Consider the following 17,187-nt stretch of genomic DNA (forward strand, 5'->3'; position numbering starts at 1 on the left):
TCTATGGCAGATCTGTAGAAGTTTGTGAGAGTCGATGCAGACATGCTGAATTTCTTTAGCTTCATAGGAAGCAGAGACGTTGTTGGGCTTTCTAGACTGTTGCATCAATGTGAGTGGACCAGGACAGACTGGTGGTAATGGTGACCCCCAGGAACTTATAGCTATCGACCATCTCCACTTCGGAGCCATTGAAGCAGATGGGGTGGAGGGGATTTTCCATGAAAGTTTCCCATGGCAGGTTGATGGAAAAAGTGAAGTCGTATGGGGTTCAGGGTGTACTAGCTAGATGGATAAAGAACTGGCTGGGCAACAGGAGACAGAGAGTAGTGGTGGAAGCGAGTGTCTCAAAATGGAGAAATGTGACTAGTGGTGTTCCACAGGGATCCGTGCTCGGGCCACTGTTGTTTGTGATATACATAAATGATCTGCACGAAGGTATAGGTGGTCTGATTAGCAAGTTTGCAGATGATACTAAGATGGTGGAGTTGCAGATAGCGAGGAGGATGGTCAGAGAATACAGCAAAATATAGATAGATTGGAGAGTTGGGCAGAGGAATGGCAGATGGAGTTCAATCCAAGCAAATGCGAGGTGATGCATTTTGGAAGATCTAATTCAAGAGCGGACTATACGGTCAATGGAAGAGTCCTGGGAAAATTGATGTACAGAGAGATCTGGGAGTGCAGGTCCATTGTACCCTGAAGGTGGCAACGCAGGTCGATAGAGTGGTCAAGGAGGCATACAGCATGCTTGCCTTCATCGGACGGGGTATTGAGTACAAGAGTCGGCAGGTCATGTTACAGTTGTATAGGACTTTGGTTAGGCCACATTTGGAATACTGCGTGCAGTTCTGGTCGCCACATTACCAGAAGGATGTGGCTGCTTTAGAGAGGGTGCAGAGGAGTTTCACCAGGATGTTGCCTGGTATGGAGGGTGCTAGCTATGAAGAAAGGTTGAGTAGATTAGGATTGGCAAGACGTAGGTTGAGGGGGGACCTGATTGAGGTCTACAAAATTATGAAAGGCAAGGACAGGGTGGATAGCAACAAGCTTTTTCCAAGAGTGGGGGTGTCAATTACAAGGGGTCACGATTTCAAGGTGAGAGGGGGAAAGTTTAAGGGAGATGTGCGTGGAAAATTTTTACGTAGTAGTTGGTGGGTGCCTGGAACGCTTTGCCAGCGGAGGTCGTAGAGGCGGGCACGATAGCATCATTCAAGATGCATCTAGACAGATATTGGAAAATAGGCGACAGGTTTAGATAAAGGATCTGGATCGGCGCAGGCTGGGAGGGCCGAAGGGCCTGTTCCTGTAATTTTCTTTGTACTCTTTGATGTCAAGGGCAGTCACTCTCACCTCACCTCTGACATTCAGCTATTTTCTCCATGTTTGAACCAAGGCTGTCATGATGCAGTTTTCAACCTTCTGTTCTGGCCACATCAGCTTACCAGAATTTAGGTCTCTGTTAAAAAAGACCTGCAATTCTACAGCATCTTACAAGATCTGGGGGCCCCAAAATCACTTTATAGCCAAAGAGAGGCTGTTACTTTTGCAATGTGGGAAACATTGCCGGCAATTTGCATGTAGCAAACTCCCACAAACAACACATGGCCAGATAATATGCTTTAGTGATCAATATTGGACACTGGGAGAACACCCCTGTTCTTTGAAACAATGAACATGGGGGCCTTTGACATCCAACTGAGGCAGCAGGCAGTTCAACGTCTCACCCAAGAGGTGACATCTCCAACAATGTAGCACTCCCTCAGTACTGCACTCAAGAGTGTCAGCTTGGATTAGGTGCTCCGGTTTCGAGGGTGGACTTGAACCCACACACTTCTAACTCATGAGAAAGGACTGACACCTGATCAGTATCATTAAAAGTAATTAGTCACCGAGGGTTCAATCTTTCTACAATAGTTCCATTCAAGCACGCACTGCTTCACACCGGTGCAAATTGACAATCCACGCTTAGTCCCACAAAACCATTTAATTGGCAGAATGCCATCATAGAAAATCTGACCAAGAAGCCTTGTTATGTCTGTGACTTTGAGTCATTAACTCGTTCTAACAGTTCTGGAGGAAATATAACAATCCAACACATTGTGTATTGCAAATAGCTTCCAGCTCTGAAAACAAATTATCTGTCAGTTAGTAATAAACTGATCATTGATTCTGCAATTAGAGGGATTAGATTACAACATATTACAATGAAAGGGGAACTGCAACAATTTGTAGATTTCAAGGTGGGATTATTTTTTAAATTAGGAAAAGGTGTTTGTCATTTAAAGAAAGCCTTGCATTTATGTAGTGCCTTTCAAATCCTCACGATATTCCAGAGCCCTGGATGGGATTGGATTGGATTTGTTTATTGTCACGTGTACCGAGGTACAGTGAAAAGTATTGTTCTGCGAGCAGCTCAACAGATCATTAAGTACACGGGAAGAAAAGGGAAGAAAAGAAAATATATAATAGGGCAACACAACATATACAATGTAGCTACATAAGCACTGGCATCGGATGAAGCATACAGGGTGTAGTGCTAATGAGGTCAGTCCATAAGAGGGACATTTAGGAGTCTGGTAACAGTGGGGAAGAAGCTGTTTTTGAGTCTGTTCGTGCGTGTTCTTATCTCCTGCCCGATGGAAGAAGTTGGAAGAGTGAGTAAGCCAGGTGGGAGGGGTCTTTGATTATGCTGCCCGCTTTCCCCAGGCAGCGGGAGGTGTAAATGGAGTCAATGGATGGGAGGCAGGTTTGTGTGATGGACTGGGCGGTGTTCACGACTCTCTGAAGTTTCTTGCGGTCCTGGGCTGAGCAGTTGCCATACCAGGCTGTGATGCAGCCAGATAGGATGCTTTCTATGGTGCATCTGTAAAAGTTGGTAAGGGTTAATGTGGACATGCTGAATTTCCTTAGTTTCCTGAGGAAGTATAGGCGCTGTTGTGCTTTCTTGGCGGTAGCGTCGACGTGGGTGGACCAGGACTGATTTTTGGAGATGTGCACCCCTAGGAATTTGAAACTGCTAACCATCTCCACCTCAGCCCCGTTGATGCTGACAGGGATGTGTACAGTACTTTGCTTCCTGAAGTCAATGACCAGCTCTTTAGTTTTGCTGGCATTAAGGGATAGATTGTTGTCGCTGCACCACTCCACTAGGTTCTCTATCTCCCTCCTGTATTCTGACTCGTCGTTATTCGGGATCCGGCCCACTATGGTCGTATCGTCAGCAAACTTGTAGATGGAATTGGAACCAAATTTTGCCACGTTGTCGTGTGTGTACAGGGAGTAGAGTATGGGGCTAAGTACGCAGCCTTGCGGGGCCCCAGTATTGAGGACTATTGTGGAGGAGGTGTTGTTGTTCATTCTTACTGATTGTGGTCTGTTGGTCAGAAAATCGAAGATCCAGTTGCAGAGTGGGGAGCCAAGTCCTAGGTTTAGGAGCTTTGATATGAGTTTGGCTGGGATTATGGTGTTGAAGGCGGAGCTGTAGTCAATAAATAGGAGCCTGATGTAGGAGTCCTTGTTGTCGAGATGCTCTAGGGATGAGTATAGGACCAGGGAAATGGCGTCTGGACCGGGTGTGACGGTATGTGAATTGCAGTGGATCAAGATGTTCTGGGAGTATGGAGGTGATGCGCTTCTTGATCAACCTCTCGAAGCACTTCATTATGACTGAAGTCAGGGCCACTGGTCAGTAGTCATTGAGGCACGTTGCCTTGTTCTTCATTGGCACCAGTATAATGGTGGTCTTCTTGAAGCAGGTGGGGACCTCGGAGTGGAGTAGCGACAGGTTAAAGATGTCCGCGAACACCTCTGCCAGCTGGTCCGCGCAGGCTCGGAGTGCACGACTAGGGATCCCGTCCGGGCCCATCGCCTTCTGAGGGTTCACTTTCAGGAAGGCCGCTCTGACTTCGGAAGCTGTGATTGTGGAATGGGTGAATTATGGGCTGCTGGGGCACTCAACAGCGGATTGTTGGTTACCTGCTCGAACCGAGCATAGAATGCATTGAGTTCATCGGGGAGGGGTGCGCTGCTGCCGGAGATACTGCTCGGCTTCGCTTTATAGCCCGTTATGTTATTTAGTTCTTGCCACAATCTCCGAGAGTCTGTCTGTGACTCTAGCTTGGTTTGATATTCTCTCTTGGCATCTCGGATGGCTTTGCAGATGTCGTACCTGGATTTCTTGTATAGGTCAGGGTCGTCTGACTTGAACACTTCAGATCTGTCCTTCAGTACTGGGGCTGTTTAGCACAGGGCTAAATCGCTGGCTTTGAAAGCAGACCAAGGCAGGCTAGTAGCACAGTTCAATTCCTGTACCAGCCTCCCTGAATAGGCGCCGGAATGTGGCGACTGGGGGCTTTTCACAGTAACTTCATTTGAAGCCTACTTGTGACAATAAGCGATTTTCATTTCATTTCATTCATTTTTCATTTCAGTAGAGAATCAATCTCGTGATTGAACCATGGTTTCCGGTTGGGGAACGTACGTACTGCTTTCTTTGGCACGCAGTCGTCCACACATTTGCTGATGAAGTCTGTGACAGTGGTGGCATACTCATTTAAGTTGGTCGCTGAGTTCTTAAATATGGACCAGTCCACTGTCTCTAAGCAGTCACGTAAGAGCTCTTCTGTTTCCTCGGACCAGCACTGCACGATCTTCTTAGCTGGATTCTCCATCAACCTGCATTTATATAGGGTTTTTCACATAGTCAAACATCGCCAGGTCTCGACAGCAGGATTATCAAACAGATTATGACATTGAGTCACACCAGGAGATATCAGGACAGATGACAATGAATGTAAGCTTTAAGCAGTGTCAGAAAGGAGGAGAGAGAGGAGATTTAGGGAGGGAATTTGCAGAACTCTGAACCCAGACAGCTGACGGCACAGTCTCATAAGAACATAAGAACTAGGAGCAGGAGTAGGCCACCTGGCCCCTCGAGCCTGCTTCGCCATTCAATGAGATCATGGCTGATCTTTTGTGGACTCAGCTCCACTTTCCCGCCTGAACATCATAACCCTTAACCCCTTTATTCTTCAAAAAACTATCTATCTTTATCTTAAAAACATTTAATGAAGGTAAGTGGTAAAACCTGGGGAGGCCAGAATTGGAGGGGTGCAGTGATCTCAGAGCGTTGTCAGTCTGTATGCCAATAAGGAGATAGGAAGGGATGAGACTGTCGAGAGGTTTTAACAGCCAGAAAAACTTTCATTATCGAGGTGCTGCTGGACTGGGAGCCAACGAGGTGATGGGCGAATGGGACTTTGTGTGAGGTAGGATGCAGGCAGAGATTTAGATGAGCTCATGTTTATGGAGGGTGCAAGATAGCGAACCAACTTGGAGAGGGTTGGACTAGTCAAGACGAGTGGTAACAAAGGCCTGGATGAGGGTTTCAGCAGCAGATTAGCTGAGGGAGCTAATGTTGCGCGGCGGGGTGGGACGGAGAATCCCGCCCCATATCTCGCAATCCTGTGCCTGGCCTTTCATTTGCCAAAAACTTTCTTCAATATTCACATCATCCGTCATTGAAATCCTCTTCTTTTCTCTTCCTCTTTCTCCCCCTGAAACCTTCCCTCGGTAATGCCTTTTACAATTCTGTTTTATTGGCCGTTGGAAGGAGATTGACCATCAATCAGTTTGGCCATGTTATGAATGCACCTTCTTTGGCAATCAGGTTGTGGGGCTTGAACCCTCAAGAGCTTCTGGTTCAGAGACGGGGTCGCTGCCCACTGCACCACGAGATCGCCAGACCGTGCTTCAGAACCCTCCAAAAGAACGTCAGGAGGAAACATCTGACTGGAGGGGTCCACCACCCGAAACACTGACCCATCCGATATGGACTCATTCCAAGACAGGGCCCTGTTCACCATAACCCCCCCCTGCAATTCATCCTAATCCCCCACCCAATTCATCCTAATCCCCCACCCAATTCATCCTAATCCCCCACCCAATTCATCCTAATCCTCCACCCAATTCATCCTAATCCCCCACCAAATTCATCCTAACCACCCCCAATTCATACTAACCCCCCCCCAGTTCACCCTAACCAACAATTCATCCTAACCTCCAATTCACCCTAACGCCCGAATTCACCCTAATCCCCTAATTATCCTAATCCCCCAATTCACCCTAACCCCCAATTCACTCTAACCCCCAATTCACCCTAATCCCCAATTCACCCTAACACCCAATTCACCCTAACCCCCAATTCAATAGATAGAGTAGACAGTCAGAGACTTTTCCCCCGGGTGGAACAAACCATTACAAGGGGACATAAATTTAAGGTGATAGGTGGAAGATATAGGAGGGATATCAGAGGTAGGTCCTTTACCCAGAGAGTAGTGGGGGCATGGAATGCACTGCCTTTGGAAGTAGTTGAGTCGGAAACATTAGGGACCTTTAAGCAGCTATTGGATAGGTACATGGATTACGGTAAAATGATATAGTGTAGATTTTTTTGTTCTTAAGGGCAGCACGGTGGCATTGTGGATAGCACAATTGCTTCACAGCTCCAGGGTCCCAGGTTCGATTCCGGCTTGGGTCACTGTCTGTGCGGAGTCTGCACGTCTTCCCCGTGTCTGCGTGGGTTTCCTCCGGGTGCTCCGGTTTCCTCCCACAGTCCAAACATGTGCAGGTTAGGTGGATTGGCCATGATAAATTGCCCTTAGTGTCCAAAATTGCCCTTGGTGTTGGGTGGAGATGTTGAGTTTGGGTAGGGTGCTCTTTCCAAGAGCCGGTGCAGAATCAAAGGGCCGAATGGCCTCCTTCTGCACTGTAAATTCAATGATAATCTATGATTAATTATCATAGAATTTACAGTGCAGAAGGAGGCCATTCAGCCCATCGAGTCTGCACCGGCTCTTGGAAAGAGCACCCTACACAAGGCCAACACCGCCACCCCATCCCCATAACCCAGTAACCCCACCCAACACTAAGGGAAATTTTGGACACTAAGGGCAATTTATCATGGCCAATCGACCTAACCCGCACATCTTTGGACTGTGGGAGGAAACCGGAGCACCCGGAGGAAACCCACGCAGACACGAGGAGGATGTGCAGACTCCGCACAGACAGTGACCCAAGGCGGAATTGAACCTGGGACCCTGGAGCTGTGAAGCAATTGTGCTATCCACAAGGCTACCGTGCTGCCCGTAATCTAGGACAAAGGTTCGGCACAACATCGTGGGCCGAAGGGCCTGTTCTGTGCTGTATTTTCTATGTTCTATGTTCACCCTAACCCCCAATTCACCCTAAACCCCAATTCATCCTAATCTCCCAATTCAACCTAACCCCTCAATTCGCTCTAACCCCCCAATTCACCCGAACCCCCTCAATTCACCCTAACCACCAAATTCACCCTAAACCCCAATTCACCCTAACCCCCAATTCACCCGAACCCCCCCAATTCATCCTAACCCCCCAATTCATCCTAATCTCCTCAATTCATCCTAATCTCCTCAATTCACCCTAAACCCCCAATTCACCCTAATCCCCCAATTCACCCTAACCCCCAATTCACACGAATCCCCCAAGTCATCCTAATCCCAAATTCACCCTTATCCAATTCACCCTAACCCCCCCAATTCACCCTAACCCCCAATTCACCCTAACCCCCCAATTCACCCTAACCCCCCAATTCACCCTAACCCCCCAATTCACCCTAACCCCCCAATTCACCCTAACCCCCATTCACCCTAACCCCCCATTCACCCTAACCCCCTCAATTCACCCTAACCCTCCAATTCATCCTAATCCCCTCAATTCATCCTAACCCAATTCATCCTAATCCCCTAATTCATCCTAATCCCCCAATTCACCCTAACCCCCAATTCACCCTAACCCCCCAATTCACCCTAACCCCAATTCACCCTAATCCCCAATTCATCCTAATCCCCAATTCATCCTAATCCCCCAATTCACACTAACCCCCCAAATCACCCTAAACCCCCAATTTGCCCTAAACCCCCAATTCGCCCTAACCCCTCAATTCACCCTAACCCCCAATTCACCCTAATCCCCAATTCACCCTAATCCCCAATTCACCCAAATCCCCCAATTCACCCTAACCCCCCCAATTCGCCCTAACCCCCAATTCACACTAACCCCCAATTCACACTAACGCCCTCAATTCACCCTAACCCCCAATTCATCCTAATCCCCCAATTCACCCTAACCGCCCAATTCACCCTAACCCCCCAATTCATCCTAATCCCCCAATTCACCTTAACCCCCAATTCACCCTAACCCCCAATTCACCCTAACCCCCCGATTCGCCCTAACCCCCAATTCACCCTAACCCCGAATTCATCCTAATCCCCCAATTCACCCTAACCCCCAATTCACCCTAACCCCCCCGATTCGCCCTAACCCCCAATTCACCTTAACCCCCCAATTCGCCCTAACCCCCAATTCACCCTAACACCCTCAATTCACCCTAACCCCCCAATTCACCCTAACCCCCCATTCACCCTAACCCCCCATTCACCCTAATCCCCTCAATTCATCCTAACCCCCCAATTCACCCTAACCCCCCAATGCACCCTAATCTCCTAATTAATCCTAATCCCCCAATTCACCCTCACCCCCAATTCACCCTTACCCCCAATTCACCCTCACCCCCAATTCACCCTAATCCCCAATTCACCCTAACCACCTAGTTCACCCTCACCACCCAATTTATCCTAAGGCACCCCAATTTTGCCTAAGCCCTCAAATTCACCCTAATCCCCAGTTCACCCAAGCCTCAAATTCAACCGAACACCCCAATTCACCCTCCCTCCCCCTCCAATTCACCCTCCCTCCCCCTTCTATTCACCCTCCCTCCCCCTCCAATTCACCCTCATCCCCCCAATTCACCCTTATCCCCCCAATTCACCCTCACCCTCTCAATTCACCCTCACCCCCAATTCATCCTAACCCCTCAATTCACCTAACCCCCAATTCACTCTAACCCCTCCCCGTCCAATTCATCCTCACCCCCCCAATTCACCGTAACCCCTAAATCACCCTCACCCCCTCCAATTCACCCTCACCCCCCAATTCACCCTAACCCCTCAATTCACCCTCACCCCTCAATTCACCCTCACCCCCTCTGCCCTCACCCCCTCCAATTCACCCTCACCCCCCAATTCACCCTAACACCTCAATTCACCCTAACCCCCAATTCACCCTCACCCCTCAATTCACCCTCACCCCCCAATTCACCCTCACCCCAATTCACCCTAACCACCCAATTTATCCTAAGCCCCCCAATTTTGCCTAAGCCCTCAAATTCACCCTAATCCCCAGTTCACCCAAGCCCCAAATTCAACCGAACACCCCAATTCACCCTCACCCCCCAATTCACCCTAACCCCTCAATTCACCCTCACCCCTCAATTCACCCTCACCCCCTCTGCCCTCACCCCCTCCAATTCACCCTCACCCCCCAATTCACCCTAACACCTCAATTCACCCTAACCCCCAATTCACCCTCACCCCTCAATTCACCCTCACCCCCCAATTCACCCTCACCCCAATTCACCCTAACCACCCAATTTATCCTAAGCCCCCCAATTTTGCCTAAGCCCTCAAATTCACCCTAATCCCCAGTTCACCCAAGCCCCAAATTCAACCGAACACCCCAATTCACCCTCCCTCCCCCTCCAATTCACCCTCCCTCCCCCTCCAATTCACCCTCCCTCCCCCTCACCCCCCCAATTCACCCTCACCCCCCAATTCACCCTCACCCTCACCATCTCAATTCACCCTCAGCCCCCCAATTCATCCTAACCCCTCAATTCACCTAACCCCCAATTCACACTAACCCCTCCCCGTCACCCCCTCCCCCTCCAATTCACCCTCACTCCCCCAATTCACCTTAACCCCTAATTTACACTCACCCCCTCTCCCCCTCCAATTCACCCTCACCCCCCAATTCACCCTAACCCCTCAATTCACCCTCACCCCCAATTCACCCTAACCCCTCAATTCACCCTCACCCCCTCTCCCCTTACCCCCTCCAATTCACCCTCACCCTCCAATTCACCCTAACACCTCAATTCACCCTAACCCCCCAATTCACCCTCACCCCCCCAATTCACCCTCACCCCTCAATTCACCCTCACCCCCCAATCCACCTTAACCCCCAATACACCTTAACCCCTCATTCACCCTCACCCCCTCCAATTCACCCTCACCCCCCCAATTCACACACCCACCATTCCAATTATTTTCTTGTTTCAGATTCCCAGCACCTCGAGTGTTCATTGGAAGCATCAGCTCATCACAGCCCCGCCCCTCGTCATGTGGGCCCCGCCCCTTGTCCTGGAGGCCCCGCCTCTCCCATCCGCCTGCTTATTGATTGGCTAAAAGCTTCCGTTGTCTCGCCCCGGAGGGCGCTGATTGGCCAGGGCGCTGGGAATGGGACAAAGGAAAAGTTTGGAGGAAAGTTTGGCAGCGGAGGCGGGGCCGGGGGAGTTTGATGGGCCGGCGGAGGGGGCCGGGGCATCCCCCTGCGGCGGAGGGGCTCCTGTCCCAGTCGGAGCCCGGGACCTCGGCCATGGCACAGGCGCTGCTGCTGCTCTGCTGCCTCCTCACCGCCGCTTGTCCTCAGGGTGTGCCGGCCCCGGGGCTCGGCCACCGAGCTCTGCCCGAGGAGCCCCCGACCGGAGCCCGCGAGCCCGCGGGGCGGAGACGCCGAGAACAGCAGCCCGCAGCCCGGCAGCTTTGGGGCGATGGCGACCGCGCTCACTGCCGCCTCCGGCACACAGGTAACGGTCCGGGCGGTCCTGAGGCCAATTGGGAGGGGGGTCCGGCCGGGGCGACACTGAGAGTCCCTTTACCATCGGGGGCAGTTAGTGAGACCCCCCCCCCCAATCACCCCAACATCCCCCCCCCCAATCACCCCAACATCCCCCCCCCCACCCAATCACCCCAACATCCCCCCCCCCACCCAATCACCCCAACATCCCCCCCCCCACCCAATCACCCCAACATCCCCCCCCCACCCAATCACCCCAACATCCCCCCCCCACCCAATCACCCCCGCCCCCACCCAATCACCCCAACATCCCCCCCCAATCACCCCAACATCCCCCCCACCCACCCAATCACCCCAACACCCCCCCCAATCACCCCAACATCCCTCCCCCCCCAATCACCCCAACATCCCTCCCCACCCAATCACCCCAACATCCCCCCCCCCACCCAATCACCCCAACATCCCCCCCCCCACCCAATCACCCCAACATCCCTCCCCCCCCAATCACCCCAACATCCCTCCCCCTCCCAATCACCCCAACATCCCTCCCCACCCAATCACCCCAACATCTCCCCCCCCTATCACCCCAACATCCCCCCCCCACCCAATCACCCCAACATCCCCCCCCACCCAATCACCCCAACATCCCCCCCCACCCAATCACCCCAACATCCCCCCCCCCAATCACCCCAACATCCCCTCTTTCCCCCCCAATCACCCCAACATCCCCCCCAATCACCCCAACATCCCCTCCCCCCACCCAACATCCCCACCCCCCCATCACCACCCCAACATCCCCCCACCCATCACCCCAACATCCCCACCCCCCCCATCACCACCCCAACATCCCCCCTACCCATCACTCCAACACCCCCCCACCCATCACCCCAACATCCCCCACCCATCACCCCAACATCCCCCCCACCCAACATCCCCCCCACCCATCACCCCAACATCCCCCCCCCACCCATCACCCCAACATCCACCCATCACCCCAACATCCCCCCCCATCCATCACCCCAACATCCCCCCCACCCATCACCCCAACATCCCCTCCACCCATCACCCCAACATCCCCCCCCCACCCCAACATCCCCCCCCCACCCATCACCCCAACATCCCCCCCACCCATCACCCCAACATCCCCCCCACCCATCACCCCAACATCCCCCCCACCCATCACCCCAACATCCCCCCCACCCATCACCCCAACATCTCCCCCCACCCATCACCCCAACATCCCTCACCCCAACATCCCCCCCACCCATCACCCCAACATCCCCCCCCACCCATCACCCCAACATCCCCCCCACCCATCACCCCAACATCCACCCATCACCCCAACATCCCCCCCCATCCATCACCCCAACATCCCCCCCACCCATCACCCCAACATCCCCTCCACCCATCACCCCAACATCCCCCCCCACCCCAACATCCCCCCCCACCCCAACATCCCCCCCACCCATCACCCCAACATCCCCCCCACCCATCACCCCAACATCCCCCCCACCCATCACCCCAACATCCCCCCCACCCATCACCCCAACATCCCCCCCACCCATCACCCCAACATCCCCCCCACCCATCACCCCAACATCTCCCCCCACCCATCACCCCAACATCCCTCACCCCAACATCCCCCCCCACCCATCACCCCAACATCCCCCCCCACCCATCACCCCAACATCCCCCCCACCCATCACCCCAACATCCCCCCCCACCCATCACCCCAACATCCCCCCCCACCCATCACCCCAACATCCCCCCCCACCCATCACCCCAACATCCCCCCCCACCCATCACCCCAACATCCCCCCCCACCCATCACCCCAACATCCCCCCCCACCCATCACCCCAACATCCCCCCCCACCCATCACCCCAACATCCCCCCCCACCCATCACCCCAACATCCCCCCCCACCCATCACCCCAACATCCCCCCCACCCATCACCACCCCAACATCCCCCCACCCATCACCACCCCAACATCATCTCCCCACCCACCCCCAAATCCTCCCCCCACCATCAGCCGGGTGTTTCCTCCTGGTGTCCCCCCTCCGTGCTGCCCTCACAACAGGAAATACCATTCTGCTGCCCTCAGCCTGTGCTTTTCTGCAGCACTCGGATCTTGTGGCTTTGCATGCAGATGGCATCATCTAACTTATTGTCACAACCAAGGCATGTCGGGGCAGAGTTTGAACACTGGATAGAGAGATACTTGTCCTGTCCATTATGCGAGCCCCCTGCCCTCTTCTTCACCCCCCCCCCCCCAATTTAACTTTCCATTTATTATCCTGTCACACGGATGTAGGAATTCATTGAATCTTACAGCACAGAAGGAGGCTGTTTGCTCTATCTTGTCTGTGGCTGCCTTTTTGAACTAATCAGTTTGTATATGAGAATAAATGCAGTTACTGTTGAGGCAGGATATCCAGCAAAAATGTGGTGTACATCAAGACTAATGTGTATGATCACTAATATTACTGTTAGTGTTTTTTGAAGGTGGACATCGAGAGATTCCTAACAATCACTTTTATGAAACATTTTTTACATTGTACTGAAATCATACAGCAGATTTATTCCATATTTGATTGTGTACGGTCAAAGGTTATTCCCAGAGGCCAAATTATAAACTGTTTCGTCAATATGCACCAAACATTGGGTGTTTTGAGATAACCTCTGGTTATTTCCAACTGAAACGTTGCACCTTCCTGCAGTTGAATTGGAATTAACAGCAGCTCAGGAATAAATGGAAACATTGCTTCTGTGCGGAAGTTGTCAGCAACTTGCTTTGTCACAGCTAATTGAGAACATCTGGAAATAATTTCAAAATTATGGTGTGGGAAAAGGGCTCCTGTGCCTCGGACGAGCTTGGCTCAAATCCTGTTTGGGTTTCCGCCCTTGCCTAGTTGAGTAAGAAATCTGATCCCCCTACCACAAACCTGTCCTCACCCGAGGCTTCAGAGAGGGTGCAGAGGGGATTGACCAGGATTTGAGGGACTTAAATCACTCTGAGATTCCGGAGAAGGTGAAAGGGGGGGGGGCTCAATAGTTACATTCAGAATCATGCAGAGTTTTGATAAGATAAATAAGGAGACACTATTTACAGTGGCAGGAGGGTTGGCAACCCATAGGACACTGATTTAGACAAAATAATTATAGGGAACATAAGGAAACATCTTTCTCCACAGCAAGTTGTGATTTGAAAGAGTGGCGGAAGATGATTTAAGAGTAACTTTCAAAGGAAAATTGGATAAATACTTGAAGGGGAGAGATTTTCCGGGCCATGGGGCAAGGGCAGGCGAGTGGGACTAATTGGATAACACTTTTTCAAAAGAACTGGCTTCAGACATGATGGGCAGAGTGTCCGCCTCCTGTTTTGTATGATTCCTGATCCACACCTGGTAGGAATATTCCATTGGAGAGATTTCAACTACTTGAGTTGGGATCTAAATGTGAAGGTTCAGAAATCCTGTTTGCCTCTATATTTAGATTCCTAACTCTACATCCTGAAGGTAAGTGACGTACCTGATGCTGACGTGCTCTATGATTTCCTGCTCTTTATTTGCAGGTTCCAACTGCCAAGAAAAATGATGTCAACCTCTGGCCTCTCGTGCGCACTGATTTTTAAAACAAAATTGATCCACCATTGGCAGCTGCGCCTTCGGTTGCCTTAGAATTCCCTTTGTAAACCTCACTATGTCTTCCCCCGCTCCTTCAAGGTGCTCCATCAAACCTCTCGCTCTTAACCAATCCCAATGTCTCCTTGGGCGTTTTGGTGGATGAGGGAGTGGCTAATTGCCGTCGAGTGGGTGGTGGTGAGCTGACCCCTTCTTGAACCGCTGCGGCCCACGTGCTACTGGGAAGGGAGTTCCAGGATTTTGTCCCAGCGACCGTGAAGGAACGGCGATCTAGTTTCAAAGCAGAACGGTCTGTGCATTGGAGGGGGAGATTGCAGGTGGTGTTATTGTGCAATAGGAGCAGGAATAGACCACAAGGCCCATCGAGCCGGCTCCACCATTCAATACGATCATGCCTGATCTTGGGTTTCAAATTCACTTTTCTGCCCGCTCCCCATGTCCCTTGTCTCCCAAAATCTGCCTATCCCCGGCTTAAATGCCTCAAACAAAGGAGCACCAACAGCCTTCTGTGGTGGGGAATTCCAAAGATGTAAAGCCTTTCAAGTGAGGTAATTTCTCCTCCTCGCAGTCCTACATGATCGGCCTCTTCATAGAATCCCTAAAGTGCAGAAGGAGGCCATTTGGCCCATCGCATCTGCTCCGACCCTCTGAAAGAGCGCCCCACCTCTCCTGCCCTATCCCCGTAACCCCGCTTAACCATTGTGAACTAGGGGCAATTTAGCACGGCCAGTCCATCTAGCCTGCATGTTTTTGGACTGTGGGAGGAAACCTGAGCACCCGGAGGAAACCCACGCAGATACCAGGAGAACAATTGCCCAAGGTTGGGATTGAACTCCGATCCCTGGCGCTGTGAGGCAGCAGCGATGAGCCACCGTGCAGCCCTTGTCCTGTGCTTGGGTATTTTGGAAACAGCCTCTCACATTTCCCCATATCGTCGTGAGTTCTTCCACGTATCTGGCCAGTATTTATCGCAAAAATCGACTTTCTGGTCGGTGTCACTATTCGCGGTTTCTGACCCTCCTCTGCGTGGCTGCAATTTGTTTGAGATCTTGCTGCGCGCAAATCAGTTGTCACGTTTCGTACAAGTGACTTAACAAAGTACTTAGTTGGTTGTAAGGCACTTGGGAATTCCCGGAGATGGTGGGAGTAAGATGTTCTGGAAACACAAGGCTTTTAAAAAAATGTAATTTTTATATAAATAACGCATCTTGGGGGAGATGGTAGCCTGGTGATAATGTCACTGGAGTAGTAATCCGGAGGCCAAGGCTAATGCTCCTTTAAATCCCGACAAGGAATTTAAATTCAGTCAATAACTCTGGAATTGAAAACTAGCCTCAGTAATGGTGACCGTGGAACTATCGTCGGCTGTTGTAAAAACCCACCTGGCTCACTAATATTCTTTAGGGAAGTAAATCTGCCGTCCTTTCCCCAATCTGGCCCACACGTGACTCCAGACCCACTGCAATGGGGTTGACTTGGAGACGGGCAACAATGCTGGACTTCCCGGCGACACGCACGTCCCATGAAAGAATAAAAGGTTCTCCTCAGAGCCGAAAAGGTTAAGTGGAGGTTTGAAAGTGGGTGATCGAAGACGTTAATTGTTTTGATAGATTAATTGAGGGGAAGTTGTCTCTTGTCACAGATGGGCTGGTAACCGGAGGGCGCAGTTAAGGGGCGCAGTTGACCAAAAAGAAAGGATGGGTGGAATTGTGAGGAAACATTTTTTATTACAGTGAGGTGTAATGATCTGGAATACACCGACTGAAAACGTGGCACAAGCATATTCCAGAATAACTTCCTAAAGGAAATTGGGTAAGGACTAAGGAGAAATTATCAGGACCATGGGGAGAGAGCAGGGGTGTGGCATTAATTGGAGGCGACGCACATGCGATGGACTGAATGTCGTTCTGCATCGATGTATGTTTGGATACAGAGCATGATGGGAATTGAACAGAAATAGGAGATAGGGCAGGGTCATGAGAATTTGGAGAGGTAGCATTCGGCCCCAGTGTAATACAGTGACAGACCTGTCCCCACCAGTCCTCTGGCCCAGTGTTACAGTGACAGACCTGTCCCCACCAGTCCACTGGCCCAGTGTTACAGTGACAGACCTGTCCCCACCAGTCCACTGGCCCAGTGTTACAGTGACAGACCTGTCCCCACCAGTCCTCTGGCCCAGTGTTACAGTGACAGACCTGTCCCCACCAGTCCACTGGCCCAGTGTTACAGTGACAGACCTGTCCCCACCAGTCCTCTGGCCCAGTGTTACAGTGACAGACCTGTCCCCACCAGTCCTCTGGCCCAGTGTTACAGTGACAGACCTGTCCCCACCAGTCCTCTGGCCCAGTATTACAGTGACAGACCTGTCCCCACCAGTCCTCTGGCCCAGTGTTACAGTGACAGACCTGTCCCCACCAGTCCTCTGGCCCAGTGTTACAGTGACAGACCTGTCCCCACCAGTCCTCTGGCCCAGTGTTACAGTGACAGACCTGTCCCCACCAGTCCTCTGGCCCAGTGTTACAGTGACAGACCTGTCCCCACCAGTCCTCTGGCCCAGTGTTACACAATGACAGACCCAACCCCACCAGTCCTCTGGCCCAGTGTTACAGTGACAGACCTGTCCCCACCAGTCCTCTGGCCTTGTGTTACAGTGACAGACGTCTCCCCTCCAGTCCTCTGGCCCTGTGTTACACAGTGACAGACCTGTCCCCACCAGTCCTCTGGCCCAGTGTTACACAGTGACAGACGTGTCGCCTCCTGTCCTCTGCCCCAGTGTTACAGTGACAGACCCGACCCCATCAGTCCTCTG

The 17,187-nt window shown here is 51.7% G+C and overlaps 1 protein-coding gene across 1 annotated transcript in view; it reads left to right on the forward strand.

Moving 5' to 3' along the window:
- The first annotated feature begins 10,469 nt into the window (after positions 1 to 10,469).
- Positions 10,470 to 17,187, forward strand: part of LOC140427148 (protocadherin-18-like) — a 43,530-nt gene continuing 36,812 nt past the window's right edge. The window contains exon 1 of the mRNA XM_072512695.1: positions 10,470 to 10,744. Coding sequence (XP_072368796.1) covers positions 10,534 to 10,744 — 211 coding nt within the window. The 5' untranslated portion in view covers positions 10,470 to 10,533. The remainder of the gene's footprint in view (positions 10,745 to 17,187) is intronic.

This window comes from Scyliorhinus torazame, chromosome 7, assembly GCF_047496885.1.
Source record: "Scyliorhinus torazame isolate Kashiwa2021f chromosome 7, sScyTor2.1, whole genome shotgun sequence".
NCBI classification, from domain to species: Eukaryota; Metazoa; Chordata; class Chondrichthyes; order Carcharhiniformes; family Scyliorhinidae; genus Scyliorhinus; species Scyliorhinus torazame.